General features: G+C 45.6%; 1 protein-coding gene across 4 annotated transcripts in view; it reads left to right on the top strand.

The window, feature by feature from the left end:
• Positions 1–17,830, top strand: part of DENND5B (DENN domain containing 5B) — a 205,063-nt gene that overhangs the window by 81,527 nt on the left and 105,706 nt on the right. For all 4 annotated transcript variants that reach the window (XM_058283016.2, XM_058283014.2, XM_058283015.2 and 1 more), the window contains 2 exons: positions 2,474–2,583; positions 14,567–15,224. In XM_058283016.2, the coding sequence (XP_058138999.1) occupies positions 2,474–2,583; positions 14,567–15,224 (768 nt within the window). The remainder of the gene's footprint in view (positions 1–2,473; positions 2,584–14,566; positions 15,225–17,830) is intronic.

The raw sequence follows: 17,830 nt of genomic DNA, 5'->3' as shown, positions 1-17,830 counted from the left end.
GACTTAAGTCTCTATGTGGACTTGTAGCAAGGGATATTAAGATTTGCACAAATTTATAAGTCTTATTAATTCTGGGATAAATAATGTAATTTTAAAAGTTTATGTGTAGTTTCTTAGGAATCCAAATTCCTAGACCTGTTCCTTTCTCCTCCTTAGTCCTAGCAGTGAATTCTAAGTTGGAGGTTTATAAAACAAGGGTTCAAAATGAGAAGAGTAGGTTGTTAATTCCCTTTCATTCCCAGAAGGCACCCCCAAGATTCTCTTCTTTGGTCCTAAAAGGAATTACTGCACCTACATTTTAAATCCTCAGCAGTGGCATCAGGATCTCTAAATAGTTGGTTCTTTCCTAATTTTCTTCAAAGTAATATTTGCCAAGAGCGCTCTCTGTGTATATAGGAATGATCTTTCCTATTACTGTTCTTTTTCAGCAGTCTAATAAGAAGTGGTGGTGGTGGTGGTGGTGATTTTGTTTTCGCTTTGTTATATTTGTGTTAGCATTTGGGGGGGTTGATTTTTGTTTTTTGTTTGTGGTGGAATCTTTCTGGAGGTGGTTTTCCTTCCTTCTTCTGGTTGATCTGTTGTGCGTCGAGAGGGTGAGCTCCTTACCTAACAGCTACACGGAGAAGGGGCGGCCCCCTCGTGACTGCCGACCGTCTCCTCCCACTCGTAACTTGATTTGTGAGTGGCCCTAGCATGACTGCCTCAGCCCACACAGGCAGGAGTTCCTTCCAGGTAAGTGCTGAGCTCTGCCCGAGGCGTCTGGCGTTTTTGCGCGTGTGAATGGCAGCCTTGGCACTCAGTGAGGCGGGTGGAGGGGCTTCTTGGTGTCTGTGCGTGGCCGAGGATGTCCTCGGTTAGCAGCGTGGGCCTTCAGAACAAGGGGGCGATTTCTGTTTCGTTTTTTATTTCTTCTCCAACTTAAGGTGAAGTAAAAAACATAAAAAAACAACAGCAAATTTTTTAAATAAAGAAGTGAACACTCAAAACATTATAGTGTTCTCATGCGAATCTAGTATCGCTTGAGGACATCATTTACACTTCCTAAAGTCAGCATTTCTGAGCCCTGAATCTGTTTTCCAGCTATATTACCTCTCCTGGGCAGTTTCACGTTACTCCACTGACTTACTAATATTTACATATCCCAGGAGTATGGTGAGAAAATTGATAAACTTTCCTCAGTTTCCCTTCTAAGGTAAAAGCACTTTGCATTCTGTCTTATAAGATGGATGTATAAAATAGAAAGATATAAAATATCTGCCTAAATAAGTGAGCGGAATCCAAAGGAAAATAATCATGAACCAAGGAATTTAATTAGAAACAGCAGCTTAGCTACCTCAGCAAATGCATTTAAATGATGTGCTCTTATTCAGGAAAGCCCCTCTGTATTTTATATTGCAATCTTCAGCAAGATTTTAGAATGAAGACTTTTCCCTCCTTCTATGATCCTGTTCAAGTTAAAGGCATTTTATCATCTGTCTTTTCATATTTTTAACCAAAATGGGAAATTGAGTCTAACTAGTCAAAGTGTGACTCAGAAAGCAGATTGCTTTATCGCGTTTTCACTTGTACAAATACTGGCAAATGACATTTGTTTTTTTTTATATAACAGCTAGGGTTTTGTACTCAATTAGAATTTAAAATGTAGGCAACACACAGAAGACAGAATGAAATTGTGCTAAGATCTTCTAATTCTTCAATCTCAACTTTTTACATTGTGAATTTAAGATCCTTCCACATTAAAATATTTTATGAAACTAAGGCACTTTGAGATAGCGGTGCTTATAGGAATAAATTTGATAAAGGAATAAAGAACTAAGCTGACAGCTACTATTGAATTTTACTCTCTATAATAATCAAAATATGGCCTACTTTTATTTTTCCAGCAGGTGATGAATTTGGTCTAAAATAGTGTGTTTCTTTATAAAAGTTATTGTGTATTTAGTGTTTTCTGTGTACTAAACCTGACAACTCAGCAATGATGTTTCTAATTCTATTGCTTGTAAAAACTTGGAGATGCAGTTACATTTATAGGAGATTTTTGTGGAAACTCAAGCAAAATTGCCTCCTTTAAGCAAAGCAGTATCGGATTCTATCCATGTGTAAAAATTCAGAATCATATGAAATATGATGAGTTTAATTCAAGCAATCTTTAGTGAGTGAAATGTTTCTGTATAGATGTTTTTATCACTACATAATGAAATTAGGACAAAAGGTTACAGCACGGATTGTTTCAGCATATTTGATTTTTACTATCAATTGTCTAGGCAGGATTTAAAATTGCAAATTCTGGAGTTTTTAAATGCATAGCTCTTACTAATGGTTCTTTTTCTGTTTATTTTAAAACTCAGACTTAGAGGTAGAAATTGAATCACATTTCTACGTTATCAGTCACTATGTCTGCAATAAAAACAAAACCATGAAATGTTACTGAAAAAGTTCTAGCTGTTAACTAAGTATTAACTGTGTGTTGTAGGTGAAAATTTTGAACAGAGTCCTTTGAGAAGAACGTTCAGGTCCAAAGTTCTGGCTCACTTCCCTCAGAACATAGAGTGGAGCCCCTTCGACCAGGACGCTGTGAACATGGTACGTGCCGCTCCTCTCCTCTCCCTGCTCACTCCCCTTCCTGTTATTTAAAGATGTTGACAGTGACTGTTTTGAGTGTCTACATCATATCATTTAATTTAATCCTCTAAACAATTCTGTAAGATAGCTAATTCTGTGGATAGCGGAACTTTTTCATGAGTTTGAATTAATATAGTGAGTTACTTGTGCTTATTAGAAATGTCCTCTCGGAGTTCTTAGAGATAGGATGTCAGTGATTCAGATCCTTTGGGAAGGGTCCTGCTCGGAAGCCTGGATTGTGTTTTGAACCGTAGCTCTGGAGCCCCAGCGTGAGCAGATCAGAGGGCAGGCGCGATTGGCACAGCAGCGCCTAAGGCACAGCTCAGTCACCGTGGTAGGTACCCTGCTCTTTGAGTAAAACCTTTCTGAGTAGTATTTGAAAGGTAGAGCCAAAAGACCCTGTTGCTGTTGTTTTTTTCCCTTTGACTTTTTTTCTTTGGTGAGGTACCAGGACCAGGGATTGAATCCTGGCCCTCGTGTTTGGGAAGTCGGCGCTCAGGCACCAAGCCACATCGGCTCCCAAACCCTGTCTTGACCTGATACTAAATGGGCAGGAAAGTTAACATTTAGTAAGTGCCTGCTAGGTACTTCGTGTATGTTGTTTTCACAAACATAACTCACATGTTCCCAGTAAGGATTCTTACATTTTACAAAAGTAGCTTGCCCAAAGGTATCCACTGAGGCTTAGGGGTTAATTCCAGATTTGCCACCACAGCATGCTGCCTCTCCAAGAGAAAAGCTATGTAACTTGGTTTTGACTGGCATGGAAATCTCGGAGTCACATTAGACACTTCATGCTATTTTTGTGTCCTGTAAACTCTTTTTAGTGTGGACTTGCTCCAAGGAGAGCCGAGCGTGGTGCGTTCTGTAAGGCAGATCCTGAAGGCACATAGCCCTTGGCTGACTCTTTCCAGCGCACGCTGTGACCCGCAGTAATCGGACCCTGTTTTGCTGGCATGGTGGTGTGGGCGCTGGTATCTTCTCTGGTGAAGACAGCACTGTGGGTGCTGAGTAGGACACAGTATCGGTTCTGCGTGAGGCTGGGAGAGCCAGCAAGCTGCCGCTGGAATGGTCAACAGACAGCGGCGACAGAAAACTGTACCAGCTGCTCACGCCAGCAGACTAATGGAAAGCTATTACAGAAGAGTGTCCAGTGAAGCAGTGGAAATTGGATAAGAAGGGATAGTTATAACACTTAATGTTCTTAAATTAGTATAAATTATTCAGTAAGAAATCAGAATAGTATCCAAAACTAGGTTCTTTCTACAATAGGAATTCACAATCATTTGGAACAACGCTACACTTGATGCGATTTCTTTCTTCTAATTTGAATGAAGTAATAGTAAGATATCTGTGGTAGCCTTTTCCTCTGTCTGAAGAACGTTCCTCTTTAAGGCAGATCGTCCTCCTTGGTCTGTTGTTGGTATTTTCTTCACCCATTTCCTACGAGGTTGTTTTCTGTAAGCAGCAAGAGCTTCCGTCAGAAACTATAAACACACAAGCACTACACAGCATTTTGTTTATTGCTCAAATCTAAACGGATTTGCTGACACTCAGAATCACTGGAAAGCCTCCCATGTAGCAAGTCTGCATTTGAGTCAGAAAATCCTGCCCTTAATTTCCTCTTTGATTCGTTATTAAGTCCATTTGGCTGATGCTGTAATTTACTCCTACCTGAAGGCTTGTAGCTTTGTTCTCGCCTTTAGCAAAATCCCGTCCTAGAGTTGTCCCATCTTGTAATCTAGCCCTTCCTCTGACAATCAACAGCGGTCCTTTGAATATGGGTCAGTAATTTCACACGGGAAGTAACAAAGCATTGAATTTTGTTAAATTAAAAACTCCATTTGGAAGGGTGCAAATATAATAGAAAATAAATATGTGACAGGTAAAAGTATTTCTCAGTAAATTGCTTTTTGTCTCTTTTGGTGCTAATTTAGTTTTCAATGATAAAAAAAAATTGAAGCACCACAAAACAGAACAAGGCATCAGTCACATACCCCCCACCCAGAGTGGGCATGTCAGCCTGTTGGCTCAGGCCGTTGTCTTTCCTCTCCCTCGGGCGAAGCATCACAGACAGCCGGGGTCCCGCTCCCCGCTCCCCGCCTTGCAGATCTCTTACGTAAACTGCACGTTGGGCTCCGTGACTGTGTATAGAAATATTCTTAAGAACATATTGAACATAGGAATTGTTAAGAAGAAAACAAAATCTGTACCTTTTAAAGCAAGTTATATGAAATACAAAAATTCTGTGTTATATGTCTGTCCTGAGTGAAATTATGATATATGAAATTCTAGGTACTTAAAGGAGTAATAACTAACAATTTTAATGCTCTTAATAATCTATAAAGTGCTAACTTTGCAATTTACTATTGACTTTGACCACAAAGAGGGGCAGAGTGGAATGACGAGCAAATAGTAAAGGATAAGGGGTTGGCTGAAAAAAACTTACTCAGTGGCCATCTTGCAAGATGCAAAGAAAAAAGGACTACATAGAATTTTTGTAAACTCAGCAGGTACTTGAGTTTGAAATGGGTGATCCTTAGTTGCATTCATAGGCTTGGCATTAGAATGAAAACAAGCCCCCATTTTGATCCAGGTTTTAAGTTCACTGTCTCACAATAAAATCATAAGACTGGGGCTGTCGTGCAGCCCCTGGCTGGGCAAGCCCGCCTGCTTCCTTCTAGGGCAGCTGGAATGGTTTGCAGCATCTCAAACGCAACATGTCCAGGGCTAAGTTCACCGTCTCCCCACCTACCTCAGGCGCCACCCACGCCGTTGCTGAAGTCACATTTTGGGTGTCATTCTCGAAAGCTCCCGCTTGCTTGCTCTCTCCCAAATCCAACCCGTTTTCTGTCTGCTGCTCTGTAATTCCACACACCCATTTCAGGCCAAACCCCAGAGGCCTCTTCCCTGGACTCCTGCTCCCCCTCAGTCGATTTCCACACTGCAGCTGCTTCTGCTGTGCTTCTCTCTGGGAGGCTCTTCTGCTTCTCCACCGAGTGAATTCTTTGGATCCCTCAAATTTTATGTTCAACACGAGCACTTCAGAAGCCATCCCTCAGCACACCTTTCCCCCCCTCCTGGCCCTGCCAGGCCCCGTAGGTGCTCGAGCACCCAGGTCCTCTTTGTAGCGCTGCCACACTGGCAGGTTAATAATCGTGCAGGAAGTCGTTGCCTCTCCCCTGCTGCGCGTGGGCCCAGGCGGCCCTGAGCAGCCTCTTCCTCACTGCTGCCTGCCCGCTTTGCACACAGTAGAGACTCGGATTGTTGGACAAGTGAAGAAATGCTTGCTTGTCCTTACCCAGGTAGCACCACCGCTGGGAAGCCGTCTCTTACGCCGCAGTCGTTAGGTGCTCTCTCTTCCATGTTTCTATAGCATCTTGAGCACATTCCATAGCAGCACAATTAAAGAATTGTGTAGCCTTTGCGTTGTATTTTTGCCTTTTCTCTTGTCTGTGAGCTCCCTGAAAGAAGGGGTTTTTTGTGATGCTTGCCTTTTGAGTTTCCAAGATATTATCCAGTACATGGCATAAAATAAATGTTTTATTTATAATGTTTTATTTATAAGGAAGAAAGGAGGGTAGAAAGAAGAGAGAGGAGTGGATGGATGGGAGAAAGGGAGGAAAGAATTGAAGTTAACAGTGGATAGAGGGGCAAACTGCCCAAGTGTTTGAGATTTTTCTGAATAAATTTTCTTTTATTTGAGTAATGAGGGAGAGGCCAGGATCATCTTAGAACTATAGAAAATAGAAAATAAAATTAATTATTAAAACTCTAACCAAACTGACTAAGAGTTCAGAGATTATAAGGACATCTGATTGCTCAACCCAGGGAGACCCAGGCCTGAAGCTCCCCTGGGCTGAGATGAGCTGGTCATCAGCAACGACTCTCATTTTAAGTTCCTTTGCTGTGGGAGGGTGCGGTGGGAGGCAACATTGTTGAATAGCAGTGTGAGGGGATAACAAGAGATTGTTGAACGCCATAGTAAGCAAATCGTGATCTGTATCTCAGGTTTTTAAAAAATAAACTGACTTATAGTTCCTAATAGTTCACACACTTCTCCCTTTTAAAAATGAAAAAGCAATAGCATTTTCCAATTCTTGGTTCCCAGATTAGAAATGTGATTCTTAAGTGTTTTTTTTACATTTATAGGAAGAGAATTTAAGAAAAAATTGTACATCTGTTGTCTGTAGCACAGAAAGTCATTTTTCACTTTGAGCACAGCTTTTGGCATGCTTTTCCTGTAAATGTTTGAGTGTATGCTCAAGAAAGCTACAAACCCTCAAGTGGACTTTTGGCAGCTATTCAAAAACAGCTTGAGCTGTAATTCTGTGGTTTATGATGTCAGGAAGGCCTGTCAAGTAAATGGAATCTTGGCGTTGATTATGCAGGTCACTGTATTTCTGTTTTACCTGCTTGGTGGGAAAGGAGCGCTACAGGCTGGATTAAGAGAGGAGCTAAATCTGGCCCTGTTCTCCAGCTGCTGTTTTGTGCCCTTGTTCCTTCCTTCAGTCATTTATTCAACAAATACTTGACTGCCATGCACTGTGGGAAGCAGGTTTGAGCTCACCTGGAGCAAGAGTGGTTCAAATTATGCTTTCCACAGTTTTCACTGACTGTAGTGAATGTGTCAGATGGGATCTGAGTCGTCTGATCTCCTTGACTTGTTGTGATGAAAGCAGCTTTAATTTGAAGGCAGACTTGTGAAAAGATCCTGGCATGCCTTTCCCTATGCAATTATCCCCCAAATACAGGAATAAGTAAAATTTCTCCCCCTAGGAAATCCAGGTGTTCATATACATGGATTTTGCTGAAGTGGGCATCTTAATCTACCCAAGTATGCGTAGTAATTTAATTTCTCCTCAACATATAGAAAAATAAATGTATAAGGTTACCTTAGTTCTTTCCAAATCTTACGTTGTTACGTGAAATATAAAGAAATTTTCAGTGGCATGCTAATGCTCAGCTTCACGGGTTTTGCTTTTTATCCTTGTTATCAATCACTGTTTATTATGGCTCCACACGGTACATAGTTCCTTTTTTTTTTTTTTATTTCTCTCCCCTTCCCCCACTCTTCCCCCAGTTGTCTGCTCTCTGTCCATTCTCTGTGTGTTCTTCTGTGACCGCTTCTATCCTTATCAGCAGCACCAGGTATCTGTGTTTCTTTTTGTTGCGTCATCTTGCTGTGTCAGCTCTCTGTGTGTGCGGCGCCATTCCTGGGCAGGCTGCACTTTCTTTTGCGCTGGGCGGCTCTCCTTACGGGGCGCACTCCTTGCGTGTGGGGCTCCCCTATGTGGGGGACACCCCTGTGTGGCACGGCACTCCTTGTGTGCATTAGCACTGCTCATGGGCCAGCTCCACACGGGTCAAGGGTTCTGGGGTTTGAACCGTTGACCTCCCATGTGGTAGGCAGGCGCTCTAACCACTGGGCCAAGTCCGCTTCCTTGGTACATAGTTCCACGTGTGGTACTCTTGAATGTTTAAGGTTACGTAGGAGGTACCAGGGATTGAACCCGGGACCTTGTACATGTGAAGCAGGCACTCACCACAGAGCCTCACCCACTCCTTAAGGTTATTTAAATATGGTACCAATCCTTGAATAGTTTGCAATCTAGAGATATAGCAAAATTAAAGAATATTAGTAATGGCTAAATATATACATATGTATACAGTGGTACAATACTTTAATTGCTTCCATATTCAGTAAAGCCTCTTTCAAGGAGAGATGACATTTTAGTGGCATTTAAAGGATGAGAAAACATGATTTCATACAGAAAGTTTAAGGAAAGCATCTCTAACGTGGCAGATATGTAGAGACCTAAAGGAAGAAAGGGATTTTTTTTTGGGTTATTGCTGTATAACAAACCATGTCTATACTTAGTGGCTTCAGACAGAGATTGGCAATTTTTTCCCATAAAGGGCTAGTTGGTAATAGTTTAAGCATTACAGACCACATGATCTTTGTCACAGTTTCCCGATTCTGCTGTTTGTAGTGCCAGAGCAGCCATAGATATGCACATATGAATAGGTATGGCTGTGTTCCAGTAAAACTGTTGACAAATACAAGTGGCAGCCCTCTTTAATCATCCCAGGGCTGTAATTTGCTGATCTTTGATTAAAAGCAACATTATTTTGCTTATCAGCCTGGGCCATCTCTCCATATGGTTAACCAGACTTCTTTTTTTTTTGGTCTTTATTTTTTTAATGTTACATTAAAAAAATATGAGGTCCCCATATGCCCCCCAACCCCCTATCCCTACTCCTCCCCCCATAACAACAACCTCCTCCATCATCATGAGACATTGATTGCATTTGGTGAATACATCTCTGAGTGCTGCTGCACCTCATTGTCAGTGGTCCACATCATAGCCCACACTCTCCCACAGTCCACCCAGTGGGCCATGGGAGGACATACAATGTCTGGTAATTGTCCCTGCAGCACCACCCAGGACAACTCCAAGTCCTGAAAACGCCCCCACATCACATCTCTTCCTCCCATTCCCTACCCCCAGCAGCCACCATGGCCACTTTCTCCACACAAATGCCACATTTTCTTCAATTACTAATCACAATACTTGATGAATAGAATGTCGGTAAGTCCACTCTAATCCACACTCTTATCCCTCCATCCTGTGGACCTTAGAATGGTTGTGTCCATTCCACATCTATATCAAGAAGGGGTTTAGATTCCACATGGATGCTGGATGCAATTCTCCTGCTTTCAGTTGTAGGCACTCTTGGCTCCCTGGTGTGGTGGTTGACCTTCTTCACCTCCATGTTAGTTGAGTGGGGTAAGTCCAATAAACCAGAGTGTAGGATTTGCAAGTCTGTTGAGGCTCAGGGCCTGGCTATCACATGGTCAGTCCAGAGATTCAGGTCCCCTGGGTATACATTAAACCCAAGCACCAACTACAGTTCTGGTAAAAGTAACAGGAGAGACTTGTGGACAGAGATCACATCTGAGTCCAGCTCCATCACACAGAAACACAAACTCCACAAAGTAGGGCAAACTGACATGGCACTGAACTCCATCTGCCATGACCATAGAAACTGTGGGTCTCTGTAGCCCTCAGAAGAACCAATACGTGGGGTTGTATCTACTTTAGCTGTCTCTGGGACTCTGCTGAGGTGTGCATAAGGGTAACCCCTCTGATAACCTCCCGGCTCTTTTTGGAGACTCATAGCCAAATAAACTCATTTGTCCTTTCCATTTCCCCCTTTTATTCAGGTCAAAAAGCATTTTTAACTCCTGGTATTATATGTAGACTGAGATATTCTGCTGGTCCGAGTTGACCCTTTTATTCAAGGTCATTTTCTAGTTAACATCATCACCTGGTACTTGGTAGTAATCCCTTGGCGCCAGGGAGGCTCATCCCTGGGAGTCATGTCCCACACTGGGGGGAAGGCAACACATTTACATGCTGAGTTTGGCTTCAAGACTGGCCACATTTGAGCAATACAGAGGATCTCAGGAGGTAACTCTTAGGCACCCTGCAGCTCTAGGCCTTGTTCTTATTTCAGGTGCACAGGCTCACAAGCATATCATTAGTATCAAGGGCTCATTGTTGGACCTTCCTTCTTTTTTGGTCTTTGCTGTTGCACTTGGGGGATTGTTGCTGTTCCTTTAGGGACTTTGATAGAGCTCCCCTGGCTAGGAACTCAGCACTCCCTCAGTTGTTTTTAATTGTAACCACTATGAAAATATCCAAACATTTTTATGTACCCTGAATATATGCCCTGTAGAACTCCCTGCCAACCATGTGTCCCCTGTCAATAACATCCCACACCAGTATTCCCCCACTGCCATTGTTGAAACTCTCTGAGATCCAAAACTTCCTGAAAAGTGAAGCCCAATATATTGCCAGGTTCCATTAATAGTAAAATGGAATATAGTGATGAGTTTAAAGGTTAGATGTAGAATACATATTAATTTAGAAAAATTAAGGTAAAAATAAATTGGGATATCAAAAAATTTGAAAATTCAAAAGCTTTGTTTTTGATATTTTACCTTCCATCACTGCAATAAGTGTTGCCCTGTATGCAAATTGGCAAGGCAGCTACTTCTGTCTTTTCCTCTGTGTCCATGTCCTTTCTTTTTCTTTTTTCTTTTCTAATAAGCTTATCTTCACAAAAGTTTTAGATCACAGTAATTCATATATACAATATACAGACTTCTTATTCTGCCTCAGGGACCCAGGCTGTCACCTGGCGGCAGTTGTCACTTGCACTGCATTCTGTTTACCAGGCCAGGTAAGAGCAAACTGTGGCCCTCAGGCCAAATCCAGTCCACCACTGGATTTTAAAAAATGCAGTTTTACCTGAGCACCACCACGCCTTGTGTGTGTGCGCGTGTTTTTTAAAGATTTCTTTAAAGCATGACTGCTTTCACTCTGCCATGGCAGAGTTGAGTAATTTTGACAAAGACCTGATATAGTGTCTGGCTCTTCACAGAGACAGCTTGCTGCCTCTTGGTCTAGGCACTCTCAGAACCCCTGGGTTCACGGAGAGGGTAGAATCCACCTGTTGACAGAGCAGCGGCACGATTCTGGGGCAGCACGTGGATCTAGAACCGTTGTGACCATTTTTGGAAAGTCCAGTCTGCCGCAGGGCATGGGTCCGAGCACTCCTAGAGACGCCGCCTCCAGGCCAAGGGCACCGCGGCCTTTGGCCGGAGTGCATCGTGCTGCACTGCAGAGTGGCCAGCACTGCCGGAGCAGAGCAGGTGAGCTGAGGAGTAGGAGGGGAAAGCAGATCAAAGCTAGTTAAATGAATGAAATCTAGAAACAGAGGCTGCTGGGTCCAGGTCGAGGACCTGGGTGACCACCGGGAGGAGTTTGGCTTTTAGCGGGATGGGGGCGGTGTGGAGTTTTGAGAAGGGCGTCATCTGGCTGCTGCGTGCAGACTAGGTGATGGGGGCGAGGCGTGGGGCAAGGGCAGGAAGCAGGGAGACTGGTCAGAAGGCCGTCCTGGCCACCAGGCTTAGGTGGTGGCGTGAGAGTGATGAGAGAAAGAATCCTTTTGATTTCTGATATATTTTTGAAGGTAGAGCTGGTTATTGTTGAGGATGGGATAATGAGTTGAAAGAGAAAAGTCAAAAATGACTCCCAGGATTTTGTCCTGGGCAAACTAAGTGGAAGGAGTTGCCAGGAGGACTGATAAGGGGGAGGCGGGTTTGGAGGCAGTCAGGATGTCGTTTTGGTCCTGATGACTTGGAGGATAGGAATGCCAAAGGTTAACTAGTTAAAAATGAGTCAAGTTCATGAGATAGTGAATTTGGCAGTCAACAGTGTGTGTTTAAAATCATGGAAGAACTTGCTCCTGAAGTGATCTGGGTAAAATCGAGATCCTCCGTGGGGCGGCATCTGGGCCATGAGCTGCGGAGCGGGGGCCCCGGGGAGAAGGGTGGGCCCGCGGTCTCCTCCGTCATGGCGCCCGGTGCCCGCACCTTCCTGCAGTCACGCGGCCGTTGGCGTGTCTAAGGCAGTGCCGCCGTGCCGACAGGAAGAGGGGAACGAGCGCGGAGACGGCGGGGGAGCTGCCCCGGCCTGTGCCAGGGCCTCCCAGGGCCTCCGCTGCGTCCTGGGCGCCTGTCAGATCCCGGCACCCTCGGATGAAGACCCTCGGGGGCTTCCGACGCGGCCGGCCCCTGCTTCCCCTGCTCTCTGGCCTCCGGTGTGCTCTGTGCTCCCGCGGGTGGGCTGCCCTGGGCCTTCCTCTGCTTGTCCTGTTGTCCTCTGCCTGGACACGACCTCTGGCTGCGCAAGGCACAGACCCCGCTCGGCCTCGGGTGTCCACCTGGACTTCGCTTGTTTCCTGGTAGCTCCCTCTTCTGACTTAGGGCCTTTCGTTAGGCTTGTTCCACAGCAGCCCAAGTTCAACCCGTCACAGCACTGCCCGTTCCTGGCAGTTCATGATTTTTTAAATGCTCTTTTCCTTACTGCACTGCACGCCCTGCAGGGCAGAGACCCTGTCCTCCTTTCTCCTCACTGTGTCACCATCACAGGGCTCAGGAAAGCCGCTTAATGTGTTGATGGTTTGAAAGAAAGACGTGTGACTCTCAAGGTGAATTGTGTTCTCTTCATAATACAAGTATTTGGGAGAACTTCTTACTTTTTTTCCACATTTTTTTTTTTAAGATTTATTTATTTATTTCTCTCCCCTCCCCCCCCCCAGTTGTCTATTCTCTGTGTCCATTTGCTGTGTGTTTGTCTGTGTCCACTTGTATTCTTGTCAGCGGCATAGGAATCTGTGTCTTTCTTTGTTGTGTCATCTTGCTATGTCAGCTCTCCGTGTGTGTGGCCCCTCTCCTGGGCAGAATGCCCTTTCTTCACGCTGGGTGACTCTCATTACGGGGCGCACTCCTTGCGCGTGGGGCTCCCCTACGTGGGGGACACCCCTGCGTGGCACGGTACTCCTTGCGCACATCAGCACTGCGCATGGACCCTCTCACCAATGGGTCAGGAGGCCTGGGGTTTGAACCCTGGACCTCCCATGTGGTAGGTGGATGCTCTATCCGTTGAGCAAAATCTGCTTCCCTCCACATTGGTTTTTAACTCTGAAAAAATAGAAAAAAATGTAATAATGTACAGTGACATTATTTCTATGTAAAAAGCAATAGAGTGGAACAGGTGTAGCTCAGTGGTTGAGTGCCTGCTTCCCATACATGAGGTCCTGGCTTCAAGATAATACAGAAGTGAAAAAGAATACATAAAACTTAATGATTGGGAAGCGGACTTAGCCCAGTGGTTAGGGCGTCTGTCTACCACATGGGAGGTCCGCGGTTCAAACCCTGGGCCTCCTTGACTCGTGGAGCTGGCCCATGCACAGCGCTGATGCGCGCAAGGAGCACCGTGCCACGCAGGGGTGTCCCCGCATAGGGGAGCCCCACACATGAGAAGTGTGCCCCATAAGGAGAGCCGCCCAGCGCAAAAGAAATTGCAGCCTGCTCATGAATGACACTGCACACACGGAGAACTGACAGAACAAGATGACACAACAAAAAGAAACACAGATTCCCGGTGCCGCTGATAAGGATAGAAGCGGTCACAGAAGAACACACAGCGAATGGACAAAGAGAGCAGACAACTGGCGGGGGGTAGGGGAGAGAAATCAATCTTTTTTTTAAAAAAACTTAATGATTATTATATTAGGACGGTTGAATCATGAGTTCTTTATTTCAGTATTTCATACATTTTCCCTAGTTTATTGTATTTCTTTTATTTAAAACATTTTAAGGAACTGATTATAAATGTGTGTGCATTTTAACTGTCTTATATGGCATCTTTAGCACCTTCGGAAGTTTTGCTCCCAGGTTCGACTTGGTCCTGTGTGGTGCACGAGGCCTAGGGCACAGCTCTCCTGGAAATGGCCTCAGCTAGCCTGTGTCTTCCCTTCTGCTTCAGTAAATCACAAAGCTTTCTTTCCATTTTCAGAGTTTGTTTTTCTGGGATGAAATATATAATTCAAAATATAGAGAATGATATTTAATTTTTCACTTATCGAATGAGCTTTCACCTGTTTCCCTTTCCATTGAAACATTACCATCATTATGGCAAAAATAATAATTAAATATTTTTAAATTGCCTTTGCAATTTTCTTCAAGTCAAAAAAAGAAAAAGTAGCTGTTGTAGGTACAGAAACTGAGGCTCCGAGAAGTGTACTGACTTGGTGAAGGCCACAGGCTTGTTAGAAGTACACTGGGCCTAAGTCACTCAAGTCTCCTTCAGGTGATACGGCAAAGTAAGGACTTCCCCCCGTGTATACAGGTATATGTTGAGAGTCGCCTTGTTTCCACGTAACTGAGGAACTAGCTGTGTCTCTGGTTCAAGGCCCTGCTGGTAACGCTGACTCTGGGTAAACGTCTGTCCTCCCAGCCTGCCGGGTGGGACACGCGTGCTCGGGCGCTGCCGTGGCCACCCCCTGACGCTCTCCGCTCCCTCCACAGCTGTGCCTGCCCAAGGGCCTGTCCTTCCGGACACAGGCGGACGGCAGGGAGCCGCAGTTCCACTCCTTCCTCATCACGCGGGAGGACGGCTCGCGCACCTACGGCTTCGTGCTGACCTTCTTCGAGGAGGTCAGGAGCAGGGCCCTCTGCGCGGCCATGCAGACGCTCTACCAGATGCACCACGCCGAGCGCGGCGGCGCCCCGGCCTCCTGCAGCACCGACTCGCTGGCCGGCAGCGCCGACACGGGCCAGGCGGCGCCCCGGCCAGGGCTGCCGCGCCGCGACTCCTACGACATGGGCAGGGACACGCTGTACGTCTCCAAGAGCATGTGCCTGCTGGCGCCGCTGCCCTTCATGCAGGCCTGCCGCAAGTTCCTGGTGCAGCTGCACGCGGCCGTCAGCGCCCCGCAGCCGCCGCCCCTGCCGCTCGAGAGCTACGTGCACAACATCCTCTACGAGGTGCCACTCCCGCCCCCGGGCAGGTCGCTCAAGTTCTACGGGGTCTACGAGCCCATCGTCTGCCAGCGCCCGGGGCCCGGCGAGCTGCCCCTCTCGGATTACCCGCTCCGCGAAGCGCTGGAGCTGCTGGGCCTGGAGAACCTGGTGCAGGCGTTCACCTGCGCCCTGCTGGAGATGCAGATCCTCCTGTACTCGCAAGGTAAGCCTTCCTGGAGGTTGACGGCCCTGGAAGCCCGAGTTTAAGCTCCTGGCTACCTGTTGCCCCCCGTTTATGTATTTCCACGGGTGTATTGTTAGAACCAAGTAATTAATGGTCAGAATTCTTTTCTGCTTTGTGTAAAAGGAGCAGATCTGAGTGAGCTGGAAGGCTGAGCTGCAGCTTTTCTTTGAGGTGGCTGTAGCTGGAGAGAGGCAGGAATGTAGAAGCATTAGCTTGGAGCTTTGGGTGCATTTCTTTTCTAATGTAGTAACACCTTTTCCCTGATAATGCATAATCATCACAAAAGGGATATATTGCTTTCCCTGAAGCCAGTGAGAGAATCCTCCTACTGGCAGGAGCATTTAGGCCTCTCATTCCAGATTAGTAAAGGCTCATAAAAATCGGTGGACCTTGGAAAGGGCTGAGCGGAGCTGCCCAGCTCCGAGCGTGGCCCGGCCCTCTGCCCCAGGAGCAGTGCCTTCGAGGTGGGGGACGCAGGCACAAGGAGACAGGGCCTGCCCAGGTCTAAACTGTGGCCAGAGCTGGAGGCCTAAAGCCTCAGGAAGACGTTTCCTGTGTGGTTCCTGTCACTCCTAATTCTCCCAGCACATACTTGAGAAACTAACAAAACCGGTGTAATTTTACCTGAGGACAGCTGACGCTGTTCCTAGACTGGGAGGTTGGCCCCAACACCGAGAGGATCTTCCGGAGGAAGCCAGGGCCCGTCCTCGTGTGTCACAGAGGGGTGGGCAGTGGTACCTGCCCGCGGCCGCTCTTTGAGGAGTGCGCCTCGCTTCTTTGGCTTGCCAGCATCTAGCCCCGCAGAACTGGAGTGCAGGCTCCTGGCAGATGCCGTCTAGCTTATTTTGCCCCTTTCTTTTTTTTCTCTGTTTTAAATTAGAAGTGAGGCCGAGCCAAGCCGGCTATATTTGTACTTCCCGTCTTGTGTGTATGTTGGCACTGTTTGCTTGTTGACAGCCCTTCGCGACTTGTATTTTCTTCAGTTTATCCTACGTGATGTGCCTTGATAATGTGTTCCAGGGGCTGGATTTCTGTTAACAGGAAGTTCTCCTCTGATGGCTGAATTCTTTACTGGAGATTGTGGACCTGCCAGGGATCTCAGGTCATTTAGTTCAGTTTCCTAATGCTGTGCCTGGAGAAGTGGTTTGGGCCCAAGAGAATGTTGGTTTTGAAGACGTCACATCCTTGGTTCGAATCTTCATTCTGTCTCTAAGTAACTGTGACCAGGGCAAGGCACAGCACCTTCCTGAGTGCCCGTTTGCTCATGTCCGCTGGAGATTCGTAACCTGATTTATTGCGAAGGTAAAATAAGACAGCCTGCACAAAATACTTAGCGCGTAATCGTCACTGACGAGATGAGAACGGATGTTGGGATTATTAATATAATTATTAATAGTTTTATGGGTCCCGTGTACTCCTCTATGGTAGTCTTAATCGTTCTTCATTTGAAGTTGAGCTTTGTTAGATTAAGTAGTCAGCCATTTGTTCCAGGTCAAGAAACATATAAATGTTCTTCTATACCCCGTGCCCTGCTTTTCTTTTTCTCTTTTTTTAAGGGAAAACTTTCCGTGGTCATACTTCCTCTTTTAAATAGCCCTGTCGGTCTTGCTGCTGAGTTTCTTCCTTGGGCCCTTTGTGAGCTCTTTGCTCTGTTGATTATCTTGTCCTTGCTTGTTGAGAAGTTTTCGTCGATGAGTATCTTCCTGTTTATTTCAGTTTCAAATAAAGAAGTATGAGTATTTATGAGTATTTTTTTAACTCAGATGGGTATTTTTGGTAGAGTGACTCCTGAGATTACAGAACTTGAAGTTAAAAAACGTGCTGTACAGTAAGTTGGTAACAGCCTTTCAGTGACGCAGCTGTCAGGGTCGTGTGGCTAGGCCTTGTGCAGTCCCCCTGCATTTGGTCCTCTCGGCTGTGGGCAGTAATTTTAGCCACGCATTGGAGAACGCCGAGTGGCTGCCCAGGTCAGTGCTGCACAGCGGTGCGGGAGGCAGGCCAGTCTGTCCACAGGCCCTCGGCCACCCCAGCCTCCGCGCTGGGCACTGCCCTTAGCTATTCCTTATCTGCCTCAGTATCTGCTTTTACGTTATTAACTCACTGCAGGTCTGCCCTGCAGATAGCATGCTAAATGATTTTATACTAGAACGACAAAGTTCTGTGTAAATGTTAGCAAATTTAACATTGAGAGTGTGTCTCGGATTAGAGAAAGACATTTTATTTAAAGGAATGAAATAAAAGGCTCATGTTGATTTGCACTCTGGTACACCTTCTTAATTCTTCCTTACTCTTTGTTAAAGTTTTTTTTTCTTCATTTTTTATTATTTTTTTAAAGATATATAAATCACAGAAAATATTACATTAAAAAATATGAGGTTCCCATATACCCCACTTACCACACCCCCCACAGGGGTTTGAATAACACCTGATACTTCATTTCTTGTGCACTGTGAAAGCTCTGCCATCAAAGTTGAAAACATTGCAAATGCTGACCAGTTGCCATGAAAACCCAGTGACTCAAAGTAGATGGAGTTCAGTGATGGAAATGTCCTTCTCGACTAATTTGAGGTGCACAGAGTGTGTAC

This window comes from Dasypus novemcinctus, chromosome 20 (assembly GCF_030445035.2).
Source record: "Dasypus novemcinctus isolate mDasNov1 chromosome 20, mDasNov1.1.hap2, whole genome shotgun sequence".
Taxonomy (NCBI): Eukaryota; Metazoa; Chordata; class Mammalia; order Cingulata; family Dasypodidae; genus Dasypus; species Dasypus novemcinctus.
Note: the sequence above shows the minus strand (reverse complement) of the source record. Positions and strands in the feature narration are given on the sequence as shown.